This window comes from Rutilus rutilus (genome assembly GCF_951802725.1).
Source record: "Rutilus rutilus genome assembly, chromosome: 9".
Classification (NCBI taxonomy): domain Eukaryota; kingdom Metazoa; phylum Chordata; class Actinopteri; order Cypriniformes; family Leuciscidae; genus Rutilus; species Rutilus rutilus.
The window spans coordinates 39,216,044-39,233,821 of record NC_140223.1 but is presented as its reverse complement, the minus strand read 5'-3'; the positions used below and the strand labels follow the sequence as shown (position 1 = coordinate 39,233,821).

The following is a 17,778-nucleotide window of genomic DNA, read 5'->3' as shown; positions in this document are numbered from 1 at the left end:
TGAACTTCCCCAATAGTGCTGAACCGCACAGAGCTGTCCCCTCATCTTCCCCGTGAGATCGAGAGCCGGTGGTTTTCCATCACGTCTGTTATCGCCCTCACACACTTTAATCCAGCGATGGAGGATCAGTTCTTATTGTTTTCCTCAGGACATTCTAGATCCGCTTAGGTGAATGAACGAACAACCGGATCTGTTTGTGCCAGCTGCCGCGTTTATGACACAGCACAATAGGGCTGGAATCACGAAGCGATCGCTAGGCTGGCTAATCACCAGCTCTAATCATGGGGAAATAATTGCATCAGCGTGAGGTGATTAGCTCTGAGCTCTTATGAGGGCAGGTGTTGGGTTTTATATAAGTGGTGTTTCTTGTGGTCGACATGCAGCCGGTGTCAACCAGAATTTCCAGTTTAGATTGAAGGATATTTCAGGGGAATTTACTTTCTTGTGTTGAACACTTTCATTTGCTCTTTTCAATTTCGTTCTGATGGCATTCTTGCAAATATCTGTAAAATACCAATTTTTGAAACATCAATAAAGAAAGAACCTGAAGTTTGAATTGGGCATCTCAGAAAAATCCTTTGAATCTGTATTTAGGAATTTGCCTCGGTCTGGATACTTTTATTAAGATCATTATTATTTCACCATGTGGGATTTGTTTCTGGATCAGTGTCCATGTTGGTCATAGATCTTTGTTCCTGTGAACAGTTTTAATGAGAGTTAAGGCTGGGGTGGGAGATATGGCAAAAATATAGCAGAGGTTGTTAGTTTTTTTAGGCAGGATAACAAACCACAATCGAATCATGATTATTTGTCATGTTGGTTTTTAAGACTGCTTCGCAAGTCACTGAGCAGTACAGCAAAACTAATTTCCCTATTTAAAAAAAAAATCTAGTCTTACAAGGTAAAAAGAAAGAAAAGAATGACAGACCATTTTGGTCAAAGTAGGGGTGGAAATCTATTTTATTTCATTATGTTTATCTTTTTGTTAGTAAAAATAAGAACAAAGATGCCAATCACAAATAATAGGACAAATTCAAGATGCAAATTCCTAAAATTGTTTACATTCGACACGGTAGCATTCATGGAAGAAATTAAATAACCAAATGTAAAATAAAACACTGTGTAAACTTCACTGTTTGAATGAAATATGCACTGATGCTACTGAAGTTATTCAGTCTAGAGAAGTGAGTGATGTTTTTTTCTTTGTATTTTGTTTGATTAACATTAATGACACAGATAGCAGCAGGTTTATTAGGCTGCTGTCACTTTAAGACCATAAAGGATCATAAACCATAAAGGATCCATCAAGGATCCATTATACTGACACACATCCAGTTTTCAGCTGTTAAAGCACATGTAATATATAACTGACTGTGTTTATGTATTTGACTGTTTAAGCGCAATAACTTTAACTGCTGTGTGACAGCCGGCTTTTACACTTTAGGTGTAGGACATTAGAAATTATATCTTGTTTTCTGAAATAAAAATAAAAATCTAAATTAAATGAGGTTTTCCATTTAAATTAAGATTATTTTTCTCACCCCATTGGCGGATATTTTTGCTTGTTTTAAGCAAAACTCACTTAATTTAGATTTTTCTTCTTCCGAAAACAAGATATAATATCTAGTAAATGCTTCTTGATTTAAGAATTTTTAGATATTTGGACTGGAAGCAAGACAAAATTCTTAGAAAAGCATTTTTTTGCAGTGTATCCCTCTTATTTTGATCCAGGGACACATCCGTCCAACTTGGCAAAATAATAAGGGGCTTTCGCACCATGTAGTTCTAGGAACGAGCCACCAGGGGGATTCCCCGGGAACTAATGGTTCCCTTAGGAACATTTCCCTGGTTGCATTCGCACCGCCAGTAGGAACTCTGAAGTGACGTAAGCCGCGCTTGTTGTTGTTGTTGTGACTTTTATTTTGACGGCGTTGAGAACGCTAGCCAGAGCCACGCAGTGCTTGATTTCTCCGTGTTCATTAGTTTACGATCTGTCTCACAGTCCTGTCTCTTATATGTTATTAGATAGACCTGTTATACATAGAAAGTAGACCGTAATGAAAAGTTATTAGCATATGCTCATGTTTCGCTCGGTCACCTCAAAGTTGCTTTGGATTTTCTCCTTAGTGTAAAGGTTAAGAGGTCCATCTATCACTGTTTTCCATGTTCGCAGAGTTAGTTTCTGAAGTAAATATCTAGACTTTAAATGTGTGTTTACACAGCTTTTTTTTTAAATGGCGGGTGCTGGTGTTTCGTGTGCGTTCAGCCAATCAGCGAACACTAAAGTCACTGTTAGTTCCTATAGCGCTGGTTTAGACCGACTCTGAAGTAGGAGCTAAATTAGTTCCTCCAAAACGAGTTCCTAGAACTAAAATCGTTCCTAGTTCCTGCGGTGAGAACCCGCCAAAATCCGGGAACTTCTGCCAATAGTTATCAAGCGTAGCAGTAGTTCTGGCAGGTCACGTTAGTCAAGCTCGCATCAGCTGATCCACGTCTACCTATAGGAATACGACGCCTATCACCGTATACATATATAAGCTCCTTCACTATTATCAGCAGCTATCACGTTTCTCAGGAGCTAATTACCCTCCTCCCTCCCCAGCTCTCTCTCAGTCAGGATTTGGCATTCTGATTCCCCTTGAATTCAGAATAAATTCTCGAATTATGTTGTACTTTAAAATCTTGAATTAAATATATTTGCAAACATTCATGTTGGTTCTGTTCTGTTTACCCTAAGGGGGTTATTGCTGCTCTCCCTGCTCTTATCCATGCTAGGCTGTCCAGAACAGAACCATACCGCCAATCCAAACTGTATGCTAATTGTCAATCGTATTTGACGGTAGTGGTCCTGACAGAAATAGGAACTATGAAAAGGTTCCTCTGGTGCGAAACCCGTGAGTTTTCATGGGCATATCCTTTATTCTGCCAAGTCTGCAAAAGCATTTCCATTGGATCTGGAAATTGGCAAGATTGTTAAACCGTCTCAGTGGTAGGGCTGAGCTGCAGAGATGAAGGACGTTTGGCAAGGACATCTGGGTCAGAGGGAAAGAGAGGGCTGTGGATGTTTGGAGACGGGGCTTTGCGATCTGCCGTGAGTGGAGAGCGGCGACGACTGATTAAAGAGCTCAGTTTGTTCCCATCTGTGATGCAAGCAGCTTACACCTGAGCCAAACCTGACCAGGTTTATTAAAGCTCCCGGACAGGAAATGCAAATATGGGTTTAGTTCATTTTTTTTTTTTTCTGTTCTCAATTTAAATATCAGTCTAGTTCTCTTTTAAACCTGTACTGAGATTCTGGCGAGATTTTAGGTCATGGAAGGGATTGAAAGAAACCTGCAGAGTAAAGCAGTGTGACGTGTTTGAGAGTTCACCGGCCACTGCCATGTGAACAGACTCGAGTGACAGTGAGCAAACAACACTTGTGGAAACCGTCTTTGTGACGTGGTTTATTTGGGAGGATGCTTGTTGTCCCTTGGGTGGGAAAGCACAGTTTTCATTGGAATACGTAAATAGGGCATTCATTTCATGGGAAAATGGCTCTGATGCAGAGTTCTCTGTTCCCGAACTCTCACCAGGGGCCAAAATCACATGAGAAAGTAGTCAGAGTTAGCGAGAAAAACAAAAACTAGGAATTCACAACAGAGTTTAATAAAGCACACACAGCACTGGCCTTACAATGGATTTACTGTAGTGGCAGATTGTCATCACCCAAACAACAGGCTGCTTTACTGAGCTCTAATGACATTAGATGAACATTATATTAAATGCATTAAGAGTAGTTACAAGGGTGACTTTACTAGACGTGGGCAGGGTGTTCTGGGGGATTGTCTGTGGTAGATATGGCTCTGCTACCTGTGGGGGTTTTCACCAGTTTTGCCTTCTGCTAAATCCTCCAGTCTTATCTTACTCGCTAAAGTTAGACTTCTAAAATTTGACATTTGGGATTGAAGGTTTATTCAAATCACTAACCCTAATATGAGCATTGGAAATCGTGATGTTTGACTTTGCCAACACCAATGCTGTCTTTATTAGGATGACTCTATTGTCATTTTCCACCAAGAACATACCCAGAATGAATTGAACAATAATGGTGTGCTACTCGGTTAATTTTAGCCAACAATAACCTAAAATCATCTCCACATGTGTTGCGAAACGCATTACATCTAGAATACTTGCAGTGTTTTCCGGTGACATAATGAACACAGGACAGTAACTTTCCCCTCTGAGCACTGCTTCCTCCTGAGGTTTCTTTCTTACTTTCAGGGAGTTTTTTTTACCCTGCCACCGTTGCCTTGTTTTCATTCCCGAAAGGATTTCAGCCCAAACCCCTTGTAATGCTGCTCTGTGGTAATTGCCATAGTTAAAAACAGCATGTAAATGAATGGAGTTTCCATCCGCACCGCTGGGAAAGCGGCATGGAAATATCAGTGCGCACAGAGACCCAGTTCCTCTCGGAGCATCAATCATGAAGTTCGTTTTATGGGAGGATGAGTGCAGTGACTCAGCAATATGAATTCAAAAGGAAATTGCGCGCACATACAAAACAACCTTCGGCAGGTGCTCGAGTCAGCGGCAACACACACATCTGCTGCGACCCATTCATTCACAGCATCACAGGGGGTTTAACCTTAGAGCTGAGAATAAACTGGCAGGATTGAAGACCTAAAGCCATTGTAGTTAGATGATGATGATGATGATGATGATGATGGAAGTCAAGAATGACTGCCACAGATCGAACGAGTCCTTAGATTGATTTGAACCGATTACTCGTGAGTTCAAAGCTTTTTTACTTTTACGATTAAGAACCTACTCATAACTATGAAGGTGAAAGAGCAGCAAAACTCGAGAACATGTAGATGTGAATTTGAGAATTTGTACAATACATTTTTACTCTAAAATTTGCACTCGCAGTTCCAATGTGAAAAAATCTGAAGTTGAATGTTGAGATTTAGTCCCAAACCTGTATTCTGAATTTGAAGCTGCAGACAAGTAGTCACAAATGTGTGAAATGCCATTCACAGAAATACAATGACAGTCACAAACTTGTAATATATATTTGCTCTTATTCTTTCATTCACGTTCGCAGTACAACCACAATTAGGCATTTGCAACTTCTCAAATCTGCCAATGCTATTTCAAATAATGTGTGCCTTGACTTTGAGCACTGAACCGATTCTTGACGCTATAGAAAATGCGGACGTGTGTGTCCAGTGCTTCTGTCATCGCTAAGGGAAGTACTGGAGGGAATGACAGGCAGGTGCTTTGAGTACAGCTCAGCACAGGCCAGATCAGCTGACCTGAAACCAGTCTGAGGAACTACACACACCGCTTCAGTGTCACTTTGACACGTTTCAGTTGATGGTCAGACTCTGATTTCAACGTCTGTTCGATTTATCCCCTTGAAATAATCTGATGTCGTTCTGGCATTGCAGAAGAAGGTAAGACGAATTTGACAGAATAAACAAAATGACTCCAACGTGTATTAGGTATAGTTCTGTGGCAGTACCATGGTAAAGGAGTATCAGGTATAGTATGTACAGCTGAAGAAGCGTAACATATGTTTGAGTCCTTTTCATAAATATAAATATGCTGTATTTACTTAAATTTTTTCAATTGTGTAGATATTTTTGATCCTTTACCCCGTAAACATATTAAATTAATGTCTTACGTTAGATTCCAATATGAAAATCCCTGGCATAGATAATGACAGAACTAATTTTTGTTATATTTATTTGCTTGGTCAGTGTCTTTGTTGTTTTAGGTTCTTTTGCTAAGGGAGGCTGTAAAGATCTTTGACTGAACTGAAATAATTTGTCATATAGAACTGTAATACAGACCTACCGCTACTGCAGAAATCCTGGTACCGCGTCAACTATTTTTTAGTAACGATACCCTCATGCCATGATTCGATACATATCACGACACTGAACTCACGATACAATATTATTGCGATACCCCAAGACATATGGTAAAAGATTAACAGAAAAATGTACTGTTGATTAAAATGTTACATTTGATATTACATTGTGTGTGTAAATGAATAGGCTTGGACTTGGTGCTGGAAACCCAATGCACAGGACAATAGAGACAACAGAATAAAAATATTCATGATTCTGAAGCTGAAAATGCTGAATTATTTTAGACGAATATGCTTGCGCTATATATTTTTAATATTTATAATGTAGGCCACTTTTTACTGGTACGTTGTAAAAAGTGATCAGTTAACTTAAAAAAAGTGAGGAAACCCGATGCCTTAAAACAGTGGTTCCCAATTCCAGTCCTCGTGACCCACTGCTCTGCACATTTTGTATGTCTCTCTTATCTGACACACTCAGTTCAGTTCATGGAGTCTCTCCTAATGAGCTGATGATCTGGTTCAGGTGTGTTAAATAAGGGAGACATACAAAATGTGCAGAGCAGCGGGTCACGAGGACTGGAATTGGGAACCACTGCCTTAAAATTATTACGTAAATACTGTAAACATCATGCATAATTAAAAAAAATAAGTTACATGGAATTGTCAAGTTCACACAACTTAAAATTATTACGTAAATAAACATCATGCATAATTAAAAAAATTAAATTATGTGGAATTGTCAAGTTTACTCAACTTAACTTTTTCAATACCCACAACGTTTATTTACTTAATTTTAAGTTGTGTGAACATGACAATTCCACATAACTTACATTTTTCAATTACGTATGATGTTTATTTACTTAATTTTAAGGCAACGGGTTTCCTCACAGTCAACTTATCACTTTTTACTGGTAACATTAGACATTTGGCATTATCAGGACCCAAAAATATTCCCCCATTGCATTATTATACATTATATTCAACATTATATATACAGTATAGTATAATGTAATGACACTAAAACTCAAAAAAAAAATATATATATATATTGTTGTGACTATCCACGATACATATTGTTGTGACTATCCACGATACATATTGTTGTGACTATCCACGATACATATTGTTGCATTTTTGTATTGCGATATATTGTGACACGATACATTGTTACAGCCCTACTACCGACTGGTACTGGTGCTACCAGTATGTCTGATAACCCTAATCACAGTGGTACACCGTCCAAAACAAAAGCCATGGTTGGCGTTAGGCGCTTGTAGTGAGTGCTGTAGGAAGACAGGAAGTGCTGCTGATCGAGAGCTGGTGTCATGGGGTCACAGCGGCTCCCGAGGAGTGTGTGTGTGCGCGCGAGTGTGTGCATCACATCACAGCACAGCACAGGAAATGAGCAGACCTCACCAGAGACGAGCGCTTCTGTGTTCAGACATGAGCGATCCTCCTGAAGCCCGTCAGACTGTGCGAGCGCTCCGAGGACAGATGATCTCCTGCAGGAACCAGCGCTACCGGCGCGTGAAAGGCAGAAAGTAAGTCTGGACCGTGTCCTTCACACCAGCTCTCTCGGTTTAGTCAGGGTTTGGACTCTCGCACCGCTCTGGGTTTGCATTCACATTCCTGGTGCTGGTGTGAATTCGGATTGTGTGGGATTGTGCCAAGAAAACGCTTCGGTCATTGTAGGTGAATCTTTTCGTTGGAAGTCATTTTTCTAATGGTTCGTGCATCTGATGATCAGTTAGGAAGGGTGTGTGTCGCCTGTAGTTTCACTTCTGTTTTTTTTCCCCAATGTTTCAGTTGTGATTGTGTAGGATGATTGCATCTCTTGAATTGTGTTTTTGATACAGTACTTCAGTTATTTATAGTGAACTATTTTGATAAGCCCATCAGCAGCAGTGTCTTTTCTCATCCGGTGGGCAACTTTTTCTTTCTCAACTACTTTTTTTTTCCAGCAAGTCAGTGTTTACATTATGCTGACCCATAATCCCACATCTGGACAACATCCAGAGAGTTTTGTGCCGTACTGTACTGGCCTGACACTGCAATTCTGACATAAGCTGAGGAGTTTATGAGGTTAAGCGGATCAATATTTTCATATTATAAGCAATAATTCATAAACACTGATCAATGCGACTACTTACTGACGTTATATTATTTGCTACAGGACTGATTTGACCTCCTAGTGTCACAATAATGATGTTTTTGTCTTGCCAAAAAACAAACAAAAAAAGCTTTCAAGCTAATAAAGCAAAGCAGCATGGTTACGTTCGACTGCATTTAATTGTGGTGTGCTGTGTAGTGTGTGTGCATGTAAGAACCGTCTTCAGCGTGTTTGACTTGGAGCAGGAGAGCAGACGCATGCGCAGACTGACAGACACAACAGGGGCGACTGCTGGCGGTTAGGAAACGTTACCCGCAACAAGCACAGTTCATTTCTGTGTTTAAAGTCCTGTTAAACCGCTAGAGTACTGCAATATGTAGAGTAGAGGAATATAATCATATGCGATATCACACAGAAACTTGTACACTTTTACCATACATTTTACAGTAATTTGTAGTTCTTGCATTGTGAAAAATTATATGATCAATAAGTTATGACAACATTTTTTACATTACTTTAGCTCATCAAAATGAGTTAAGCAATTTTCAACTTTTTTACAAGATTCAACTCAATTTTTAAGCCAGTTTGATGTAATTTTAGTTGATATGGCTTAAATCCAAGTTGATTGTACTTAAAAAATTGAGACACCCACTTTTTTTTTTTTACAGTGTACTTGCAAAAAAACATAAATTGTACATTATTTTGCAGATGTTAGAATGTGATGCCATCTAGAATTTTTCTCTATATGTTAAAGTACCTGTAGACAATATTTTTATAGTAGCAAGAACATTACAAATGTTTTACAACGTAATTGTCTCTATATAGTGGGTGTAAATGTCTGCACTCCCTGTTAAAGTGCAGCTTTATGAGATCTAAACAAACAAATTCAAGTGTTAGTTGAGCTGTGAGCACAGGTCATTTTAAATCTGTTTTCTTTCCTTAAATTACTCTGTTTATTTGTCACTTAATATTGCATTGAAGGTGGGAAAAGATCTTACACGATTTTCCTTGGTTTCATCTTTTACATCTGAAGAAGCTGCAATGTTAGCAGGGGTGTGTAGAACTGTTATTGAACGAGTGATGGTTACACACATCTGTTGAGTCGAAGCACATTCATCATGTGTAGTGTGAATGTTAATGAGCTGATGTGTCCTGGTTGACATCTCCTCAGCTGTGCTGATCTCAGTGAGCCACAACACAACTCCTACAGCTCGCTCTTGAGTGTGTAAAGCATACAGCGTTTGCTGTGATCACACACGTGTGCTGCTGCTGTGAACGGCTCACTGTGTGAATGATGAATATGCAGATGTCCTGTCTTTACGCTAGGGATGTGCACGAATATTCGAATTTTCGAATATTCGATGTGTAATTATTATTATTATAGTTTTATTATTATAATTAAATGCACTGGGTGGCGCTGTGGAGCGTGTCTAACAAGTGGATGGTATTTGATCACATAATGTCGTCGTCTGCCTCGCGAAGTTTGGATGAAAATTATATTACAAAATGGAAGTACTTTTAATCAAATTAATTAATGAAACTGAGTTATCATAATATCACCACCACAATGAGAAATCACATGAAATCCAAACAGCGGAAAGACAGCTGTCCATCACTGCATTAACGACTGCAGGTAAACTCGGCTGTAGCGCTAGTGATCAGACATGATATCTTCTGATAGCAAAATGATTTTGAGACATATACTTCCTTTAAGTTTCGTTGAGGGAGACGGGTTTAAGAACAGAAAACCCAAAGTGCTTTTAGAAACTTCGCTTAGCAAAACGTTATCTTTGTGTCTCTGCAACGTCTGTCAGCGCAGCACGTTTTCTCACTCGAGCAAGTGGATATTATTGTTTTTCTCAACATGAACGTGAAACAATATAAACACGATAACCATATGCTGACTCGAGTGCGTACGTTCTGTACGGTAATGCTGACTCGAGTGCGTACGTTCTGTACGATAATGCTGACTCGTGCGCTTACGTTCTGTGCGATAATGCTGACTCGAGTGTGTACGTTCTGTGCGATAATGCTGACTCGTGCGCTTACGTTCTGTGCGATAATGCTGACTCGAGTGTGTACGTTCTGTGCGATAATGCTGACTCGTGCGCTTACGTTCTGTGCGATAATGCTGACTCGAGTGTGTACGTTCTATGCGATAATGCTGACTCGTGCGCTTACGTTCTGTGCGATAATGCTGACTCGAGTGTGTACGTTCTGTGCGATAATGCTGACTCGAGTGCGTACGCTCTGTACGATAATGCTGACTCGAGTGCGTACGTTCTGTGCGATAATGCTGACTCGAGTGCGTACGTTCTGTACGATAATGCTGACTCGAGTGCGTACGCTCTGTACGATAATGCTGACTCGAGTGCGTACGTTCTGTGCGATAATGCTGACTCGAGTGCGTACGTTCTGTGCGATAATGCTGACTCGAGTGCGTACGCTCTGTACGATAATGCTGACTCGAGTGCGTACGTTCTGTACGATAATGCTGACTCGAGTGCGTACGTTCTGTGCGATAATGCTGACTCGAGTGCGTACGTTCTGTGCGATAATGCTGACTCGAGTGCGTACGCTCTGTACGATAATGCTGACTCGAGTGCGTACGCTCTGTACGATAATGCTGACTCGAGTGCGTACGTTCTGTGCGATAATGCTGACTCGAGTGCGTACGTTCTGTACGATAATGCTGACTCGAGTGCGTACGCTCTGTACGATAATGCTGACTCGAGTGCGTACGTTCTGTGCGATAATGCTGACTCGAGTGCGTACGCTCTGTACGATAATGCTGACTCGAGTGCGTACGTTCTGTGCGATAATGCTGACTCGAGTGCGTACGTTCTGTACGATAATGCTGACTCGAGTGCGTACGTTCTGTGCGATAATGCTGACTCGAGTGTGTACGTTCTGTGCGATAATGCTGACTCGTGCGTGTACGTTCTATGCGATAATGCTGACTCGTGCGCTTACGTTCTGTGCGATAATGCTGACTCGAGTGTGTACGTTCTGTGCGATAATGCTGACTCGTGCGCTTACGTTCTGTGCGATAATGCTGACTCGAGTGCGTACGCTCTGTATGATAATGCTGACTCGAGTGCGTACGTTCTGTGCGATAATGCTGACTCGAGTGCATACGTTCTGTACGATAATGCTGACTCGAGTGTGTACGTTCTGTACGGTAATGCTGACTCGAGTGTGTACGTTCTGTGCGATAATGCTGACTCGAGTGCGTACGTTCTGTTCGATAATGCTGACTCGAGTGCGTACGTTCTGTGCGATAATGCTGACTCGAGTGCATACGTTCTGTACGATAATGCTGACTCGAGTGTGTACGTTCTGTGCGATAATGCTGACTCGAGTGCGTACGTTCTGTGCGATAATGCTGACTCGAGTGCATACGTTCTGTACGATAATGCTGACTCGAGTGTGTACGTTCTGTACGATAATGCTGACTCGAGTGTGTACGTTCTGTGCGATAATGCTGACTCGAGTGCATACGTTCTGTACGATAATGCTGACTCGAGTGTGTACGTTCTGTGCGATAATGCTGACTCGTGCGCTTACGTTCTGTGCGATAATGCTGACTCGAGTGCGTACGCTCTGTACGATAATGCTGACTCGAGTGCGTACGCTCTGTACGATAATGCTGACTCGAGTGCGTACGTTCTGTGCGATAATGCTGACTCGAGTGCGTACGTTCTGTACGATAATGCTGACTCGAGTGCGTACGCTCTGTACGATAATGCTGACTCGAGTGCGTACGTTCTGTGCGATAATGCTGACTCGAGTGCGTACGTTCTGTGCGATAATGCTGACTCGAGTGCGTACGCTCTGTACGATAATGCTGACTCGAGTGCGTACGTTCTGTACGATAATGCTGACTCGAGTGCGTACGTTCTGTGCGATAATGCTGACTCGAGTGCGTACGTTCTGTGCGATAATGCTGACTCGAGTGCGTACGCTCTGTACGATAATGCTGACTCGAGTGCGTACGCTCTGTACGATAATGCTGACTCGAGTGCGTACGTTCTGTGCGATAATGCTGACTCGAGTGCGTACGTTCTGTACGATAATGCTGACTCGAGTGCGTACGCTCTGTACGATAATGCTGACTCGAGTGCGTACGTTCTGTGCGATAATGCTGACTCGAGTGCGTACGCTCTGTACGATAATGCTGACTCGAGTGCGTACGTTCTGTGCGATAATGCTGACTCGAGTGCGTACGTTCTGTACGATAATGCTGACTCGAGTGCGTACGTTCTGTGCGATAATGCTGACTCGAGTGTGTACGTTCTGTGCGATAATGCTGACTCGTGCGTGTACGTTCTATGCGATAATGCTGACTCGTGCGCTTACGTTCTGTGCGATAATGCTGACTCGAGTGTGTACGTTCTGTGCGATAATGCTGACTCGTGCGCTTACGTTCTGTGCGATAATGCTGACTCGAGTGCGTACGCTCTGTATGATAATGCTGACTCGAGTGCGTACGTTCTGTGCGATAATGCTGACTCGAGTGCATACGTTCTGTACGATAATGCTGACTCGAGTGTGTACGTTCTGTACGGTAATGCTGACTCGAGTGTGTACGTTCTGTGCGATAATGCTGACTCGAGTGCGTACGTTCTGTTCGATAATGCTGACTCGAGTGCGTACGTTCTGTGCGATAATGCTGACTCGAGTGCATACGTTCTGTACGATAATGCTGACTCGAGTGTGTACGTTCTGTGCGATAATGCTGACTCGAGTGCGTACGTTCTGTGCGATAATGCTGACTCGAGTGCATACGTTCTGTACGATAATGCTGACTCGAGTGTGTACGTTCTGTACGATAATGCTGACTCGAGTGTGTACGTTCTGTGCGATAATGCTGACTCGAGTGCATACGTTCTGTACGATAATGCTGACTCGAGTGTGTACGTTCTGTGCGATAATGCTGACTCGTGCGCTTACGTTCTGTGCGATAATGCTGACTCGAGTGCGTACGCTCTGTACGATAATGCTGACTCGAGTGCGTACGTTCTGTGCGATAATGCTGACTCGAGTGCGTACGTTCTGTGCGATAATGCTGACTCGAGTGCGTACGTTCTGTACGATAATGCTGACTCGAGCGCGTACGTTCTATGCGATAATGCTGACTCGTGCGCTTACGTTCTGTGCGATAATGCTGACTCGAGTGCGTACGTTCTGTGCGATAATGCTGACTCGAGTGCGTACGTTCTGTACGATAATGCTGACTCGTGCGCGTACGTTCTGTGCGATAATGCTGACTCGAGCGCGTATGTTCTGTGCGATAATGCTGACTCGTGCGCTTACGTTCTGTGCGATAATGCTGACTCGAGTGCGTACGTTCTGTACGATAATGCTGACGAGTGCGTACGTTCTGTACGATAATGCTGACTCGAGTGTGTACGTTCTGTTCGATAATGCTGACTCGTGTGTACGTTCTGTACGATAATGCTGACTCGAGTGCGTACGTTCTGTTCGATAATGCTGACTCGTGTGTACGTTCTGTACGATAATGCTGACTCGAGTGTGTACGTTCTGTACGATAATGCTGACTCGAGTGCGTACGTTCTGTACGATAATGCTGACTCGAGTGTGTACGTTCTGTACGATAATGCTGACTCGAGTGTGTACGTTCTGTACGATAATGCTGACTCGAGTGCGTACGTTCTGTACGATAATGCTGACTCGAGTGCGTACGTTCTGTACGATAATGCTGACTCGAGTGTGTACGTTCTGTACGATAATGCTGACTCGAGTGCGTACGTTCTGTACGATAATGCTGACTCGAGTGCGTACGTTCTGTACGATAATGCTGACTCGTGTGTACGTTCTGTACGATAATGCTGACTCGAGTGCGTACGTTCTGTTCGATAATGATGACTCGTGCGCGTACGTTCTGTGCGATAGTGGTGACTCGAGTGCGTACGTTCTGTACGATAATGCTGACTCGAGTGTGTACGTTCTGTACGATAATGCTGACTCGAGTGTGTACGTTCTGTACGATAATGCTGACTCGAGTGCGTACGTTTTGTACGATAATGCTGACTCGAGTGCGTACGTTTTGTACGATAACTGCGCAGTCTGCTTTATTAGCGCTTTTTTCCGTTTGCGCTGCTTGAGCTCAAATGCTTTTGTTCTTTATATTTTTTGTTTACACATTTTGTTTTCAACTAAAAGAAAACCTTAAGATATGTAGTAAGCTTGATGTGTATATTGCCTTACTGTAAGCTTGTTCAGAAATGAAAAAAAAAAGAAAAAAAAACAGCTTTCTCGTTAAATGTAATTTAAATAAACGAATATTCGAATATTGGATTTTTATGAGCCCAAATATTCTAATACAATATTTTAGAAAAATGCCCATCCCTACTTTACGCACCAATCAGCATTTGCATATCTTTATCATTGACTCACCCTGCTGTCGATCTAATGCAGTATGACCTCTTTACTTTTCACACCACAAAAAGAGAATTTAAAAGAAATGTCCTGCTCGCGCTCGTCCATATAATAGCAGTGAATAGCGACCTAACACACACAGTTTCTGCCAATCTCATGTTCATCTTGAGTACCTATAGAGTAGTGTTGCATCCTTCATATCTCCGAAGAGTCTTTAGTTTTATCAGATTTATAAAAGACAGATATGCTGTACCGGTTCTTTCTGAAAACACTCGAGCTCCTGTGGGCGGAGCTAAAGAGTCACACACAATACATCATCGCATTATCCCTGGATTACGTTTGATTCACTGTACGTTCGTGTTGTTTACATTAAATGCACTTATGCGCCGATTGCCAACAAAACAAAACCGCCTGTGATTCCGACTCATGACCGGGATCTTTTATGGCTGGGATCGCTCCATCTTTCAGTTTTAAACGAGCTGCAAATCCAGCGTCGAACTGGGCCTTGTTTATCAAACATTCGTCACCGAAATGCCGGGAACAAACAAACACACTTGCACAACTCTGTTTGCTGCCCTGGAAAAACTACCTGCATCCACTGTTCCCCTAACACTGGCTTCTCTGGGAAGCTGAACAATGTTATCTTTCCCTCACAACCAAAAACACACTGATTTCATGGTGTAAAAACAAAATGACAGCCCTGCCAACGCTGCCCGTGACCCGAATGAGGCTCGTTGATGGGCGTTGTTCTCGCTCTCACTCTGGTCGATGTGTGTGTGTGTCTGTGTGTGTGTGTGTGTGTGTGTTCGCTCTTCTAGTAGAAGTGCCCATACAAGAAATCTCACCCTTTATGACGTCATACAGGGCCTAAAAAAAAAACTATCCGAAACTTTTATGAATCCTGAAGGAGTGTATTTGACACAGAAATACTCGTCATACTTCCAACTTAAATTTTGGCCATGTTTAGCATGTACCCACTCTTTACCGGTGTAAATAAGTCAGAATGCATGAAATATCATTAGACATCCCCTTTAAAAAAAAGACACAAATGTTTTTTTTTTTCAGAATGATCCCATGCGACACGTGTCGTATATCCCAAGTGTTCAGTGGGTAAACGATCGGGTTTAGTGAAAATAAACCAAAATATAATGTTATTATTTAACAGAAATCCTGAGCTTGCCCGTTGGTCTCAAGATTAATATAAACCTGGCATGAAATACAACGCCTAGAAATCCCCCCAAAAGTATCCGTGCTCTTTCTCCGGACTATGACGGTCAGAATGAAAGTTGACAGCGGTGAACTCGATAACAAACACCACGGATATATTCACCTCAGAGAAGAAGATGCATGGACCGTGTCTCAAGTCCATTTCTATCTTGATTCCTCACAACACACGTGCTGTTCCTGACGAGTGGGAGTGAACGTGCGGTCGAGCACAGAAGACCGATGGCCAAGGTCAGGATCTTCGTTAGATAATGCATTATATCTCGATTTGTTATATCGTATACCCCCCCGAACACTTGGAATATACGACACGTGTCGCCTGGGATCATTCTGTGATGCTTGTGCGTCTTTTTTTAAAGCTTGATGTCGGGGGCATTTTTGTTTTATTCTCCTTTTGTCTCCTGAAAAAAAAAAGAGTGCATATTGCATTAGAACAGCAAATGATGACTGGATGACTTCATTTTAGGGTGAGCTATCCCTTTCATGAGTTGTTCCAGTGTTTGTGAATGAGTGTGTGTATATAATTGTTACATCATGTCATTGACACCATTTTTACATGACAAGAATGATGCCTGAACCGTATCCGTGTAGAAGCGGTGTGGACGCGGTCTTGATTTTCATCAGAGCAGTGAACTGTAGTTGTGTTTCTGTGCAGATGCAGAAACACACACTGGATAATAAGCGTGTGTCAGGCACATGTGATGCGTCACATCCGCTGCTGCTTTATGCTGATAAACACTGTTATTCTGTGTTTATAAGAGTTCGTTTCAGCCTCAGTCAAATGCTTTTCTTGTCCGCTGAAGAGTGTTGGTCTCCTGTGGGATCATTTACTGTGAGGGCAGTTCATTCTCTCTGCAGACTGACAGAATGAGCAGCGGAGCACTGCATTCTGGGAAGGGCTTAGTAAGCACAAAGAAAGCGCTGGCATGCAAAACGATTCGCACAGGACACCCCCAATATGCGAGACACGTCTAATACTGTTAAAGAGAGCGGTGCACAACATGACAAGACACGCTCTGTTCTCACAGTTTGCGCTGAAGTGACTCTCGCTCATTTGATGAGAAGAGTCTGATCGTCCGGTTTACGGCCGTCAGGTTATAAATAAAAAGAGAAATAATGAAGCACGTTTATCTTTGACTAGATGAGGAACTTGAAGCATTATACAATTTCAAACAAAGATCCATTGTGATCCGAACTGTCGCTCAACCACATATTCGGGATTCCTGTTGGCGCTCCGCCCTCCGCCCATGACATCACTGCTCTCTTCTGATGACATCATCACCCAGTGCTGAAGTGCTGACAGAAACACTGCCTCATGATTCCTGAGGACTGGCACAGGGAGATCACTTTTCCCAGGGTTCATTGTCATTTTTATTCAGCCATTGATCAGAATTAGACAGACTGCCTGTCAACTCCGTCAGTGTTTCATCAACTAGTCGGTCGCATTTCAACGACACAAAGGACGTGAGTTTCTAGCATCACTTCCATGTCAGTCTCTCTTCTCTCGCACAAGAGTGCTCTTCTCTTTTAAACTACTAATATTTAATGAATAAAACTGATATTGCCAGCATTCAACAGCGTGACAAGCCCTTGAAATGTAGAATATAATAAATAAATACACAATATTTGTTCCAGTAATAATATTCCAATGAATAAATTAATTGAACGACAATTAATCAAATACACAATGTCAAATGTAGTAAATTGTAATTAAGTTAAGCACAGATTTGGTTTGTATTCAGTGTGAGCATTTTATTTTATTTTTTTTCACTTGAGAAACGTTTTATAATGATGTGATGTAAAATTTGATACTTTCTTTACATATTTTTTTTTGGAATGTTTTTTTTTGGAACCCAAGAAACACCCAGAATGATATTATTATTATTATTTTTTATTATTTTTTATTTTTTTATGTTGACAATCAGTGTTTCTTATTAGGACTTGGACTTAGCAACATCACACATCTCTATTACTGTACCTTATGTTACAAAACAATCAAACACAGCAGTTAAACTTCACTTTTAGTCAAAGGCTTCGTCCGGATCAGATGGAGTAGATCGAGTCCACCAACACACCCAAAGCTTCACAGTCATAAACCTCTTCATGGGTCGACATTTCACTCGCTAACATTAGGCAGTTTTGATTTTATATGCGGTTTAATATTTGCTTATCTTGTTAGCTTAAG

The 17,778-nt window shown here is 41.7% G+C and overlaps 1 protein-coding gene across 3 annotated transcripts in view; it reads left to right on the top strand.

The window, feature by feature from the left end:
- limk1a (LIM domain kinase 1a) overlaps nucleotides 1–17,778 on the top strand; it is a 75,126-nt gene that overhangs the window by 12,246 nt on the left and 45,102 nt on the right. The window contains exon 1 of one of the 3 annotated variants that reach the window (XM_084419801.1): nucleotides 5,345–5,438. The exons of 1 other annotated variant lie outside the window; for it this stretch is intronic. In XM_084419801.1, coding sequence (XP_084275927.1) covers nucleotides 5,413–5,438 — 26 coding nt within the window. In that variant the 5' untranslated portion in view covers nucleotides 5,345–5,412. Of the gene's footprint in view, nucleotides 1–5,344; nucleotides 5,439–7,080; nucleotides 7,399–17,778 lie in introns of those variants that run through there. One more of the 3 variants, XM_084419803.1, reaches the window with a different exon arrangement.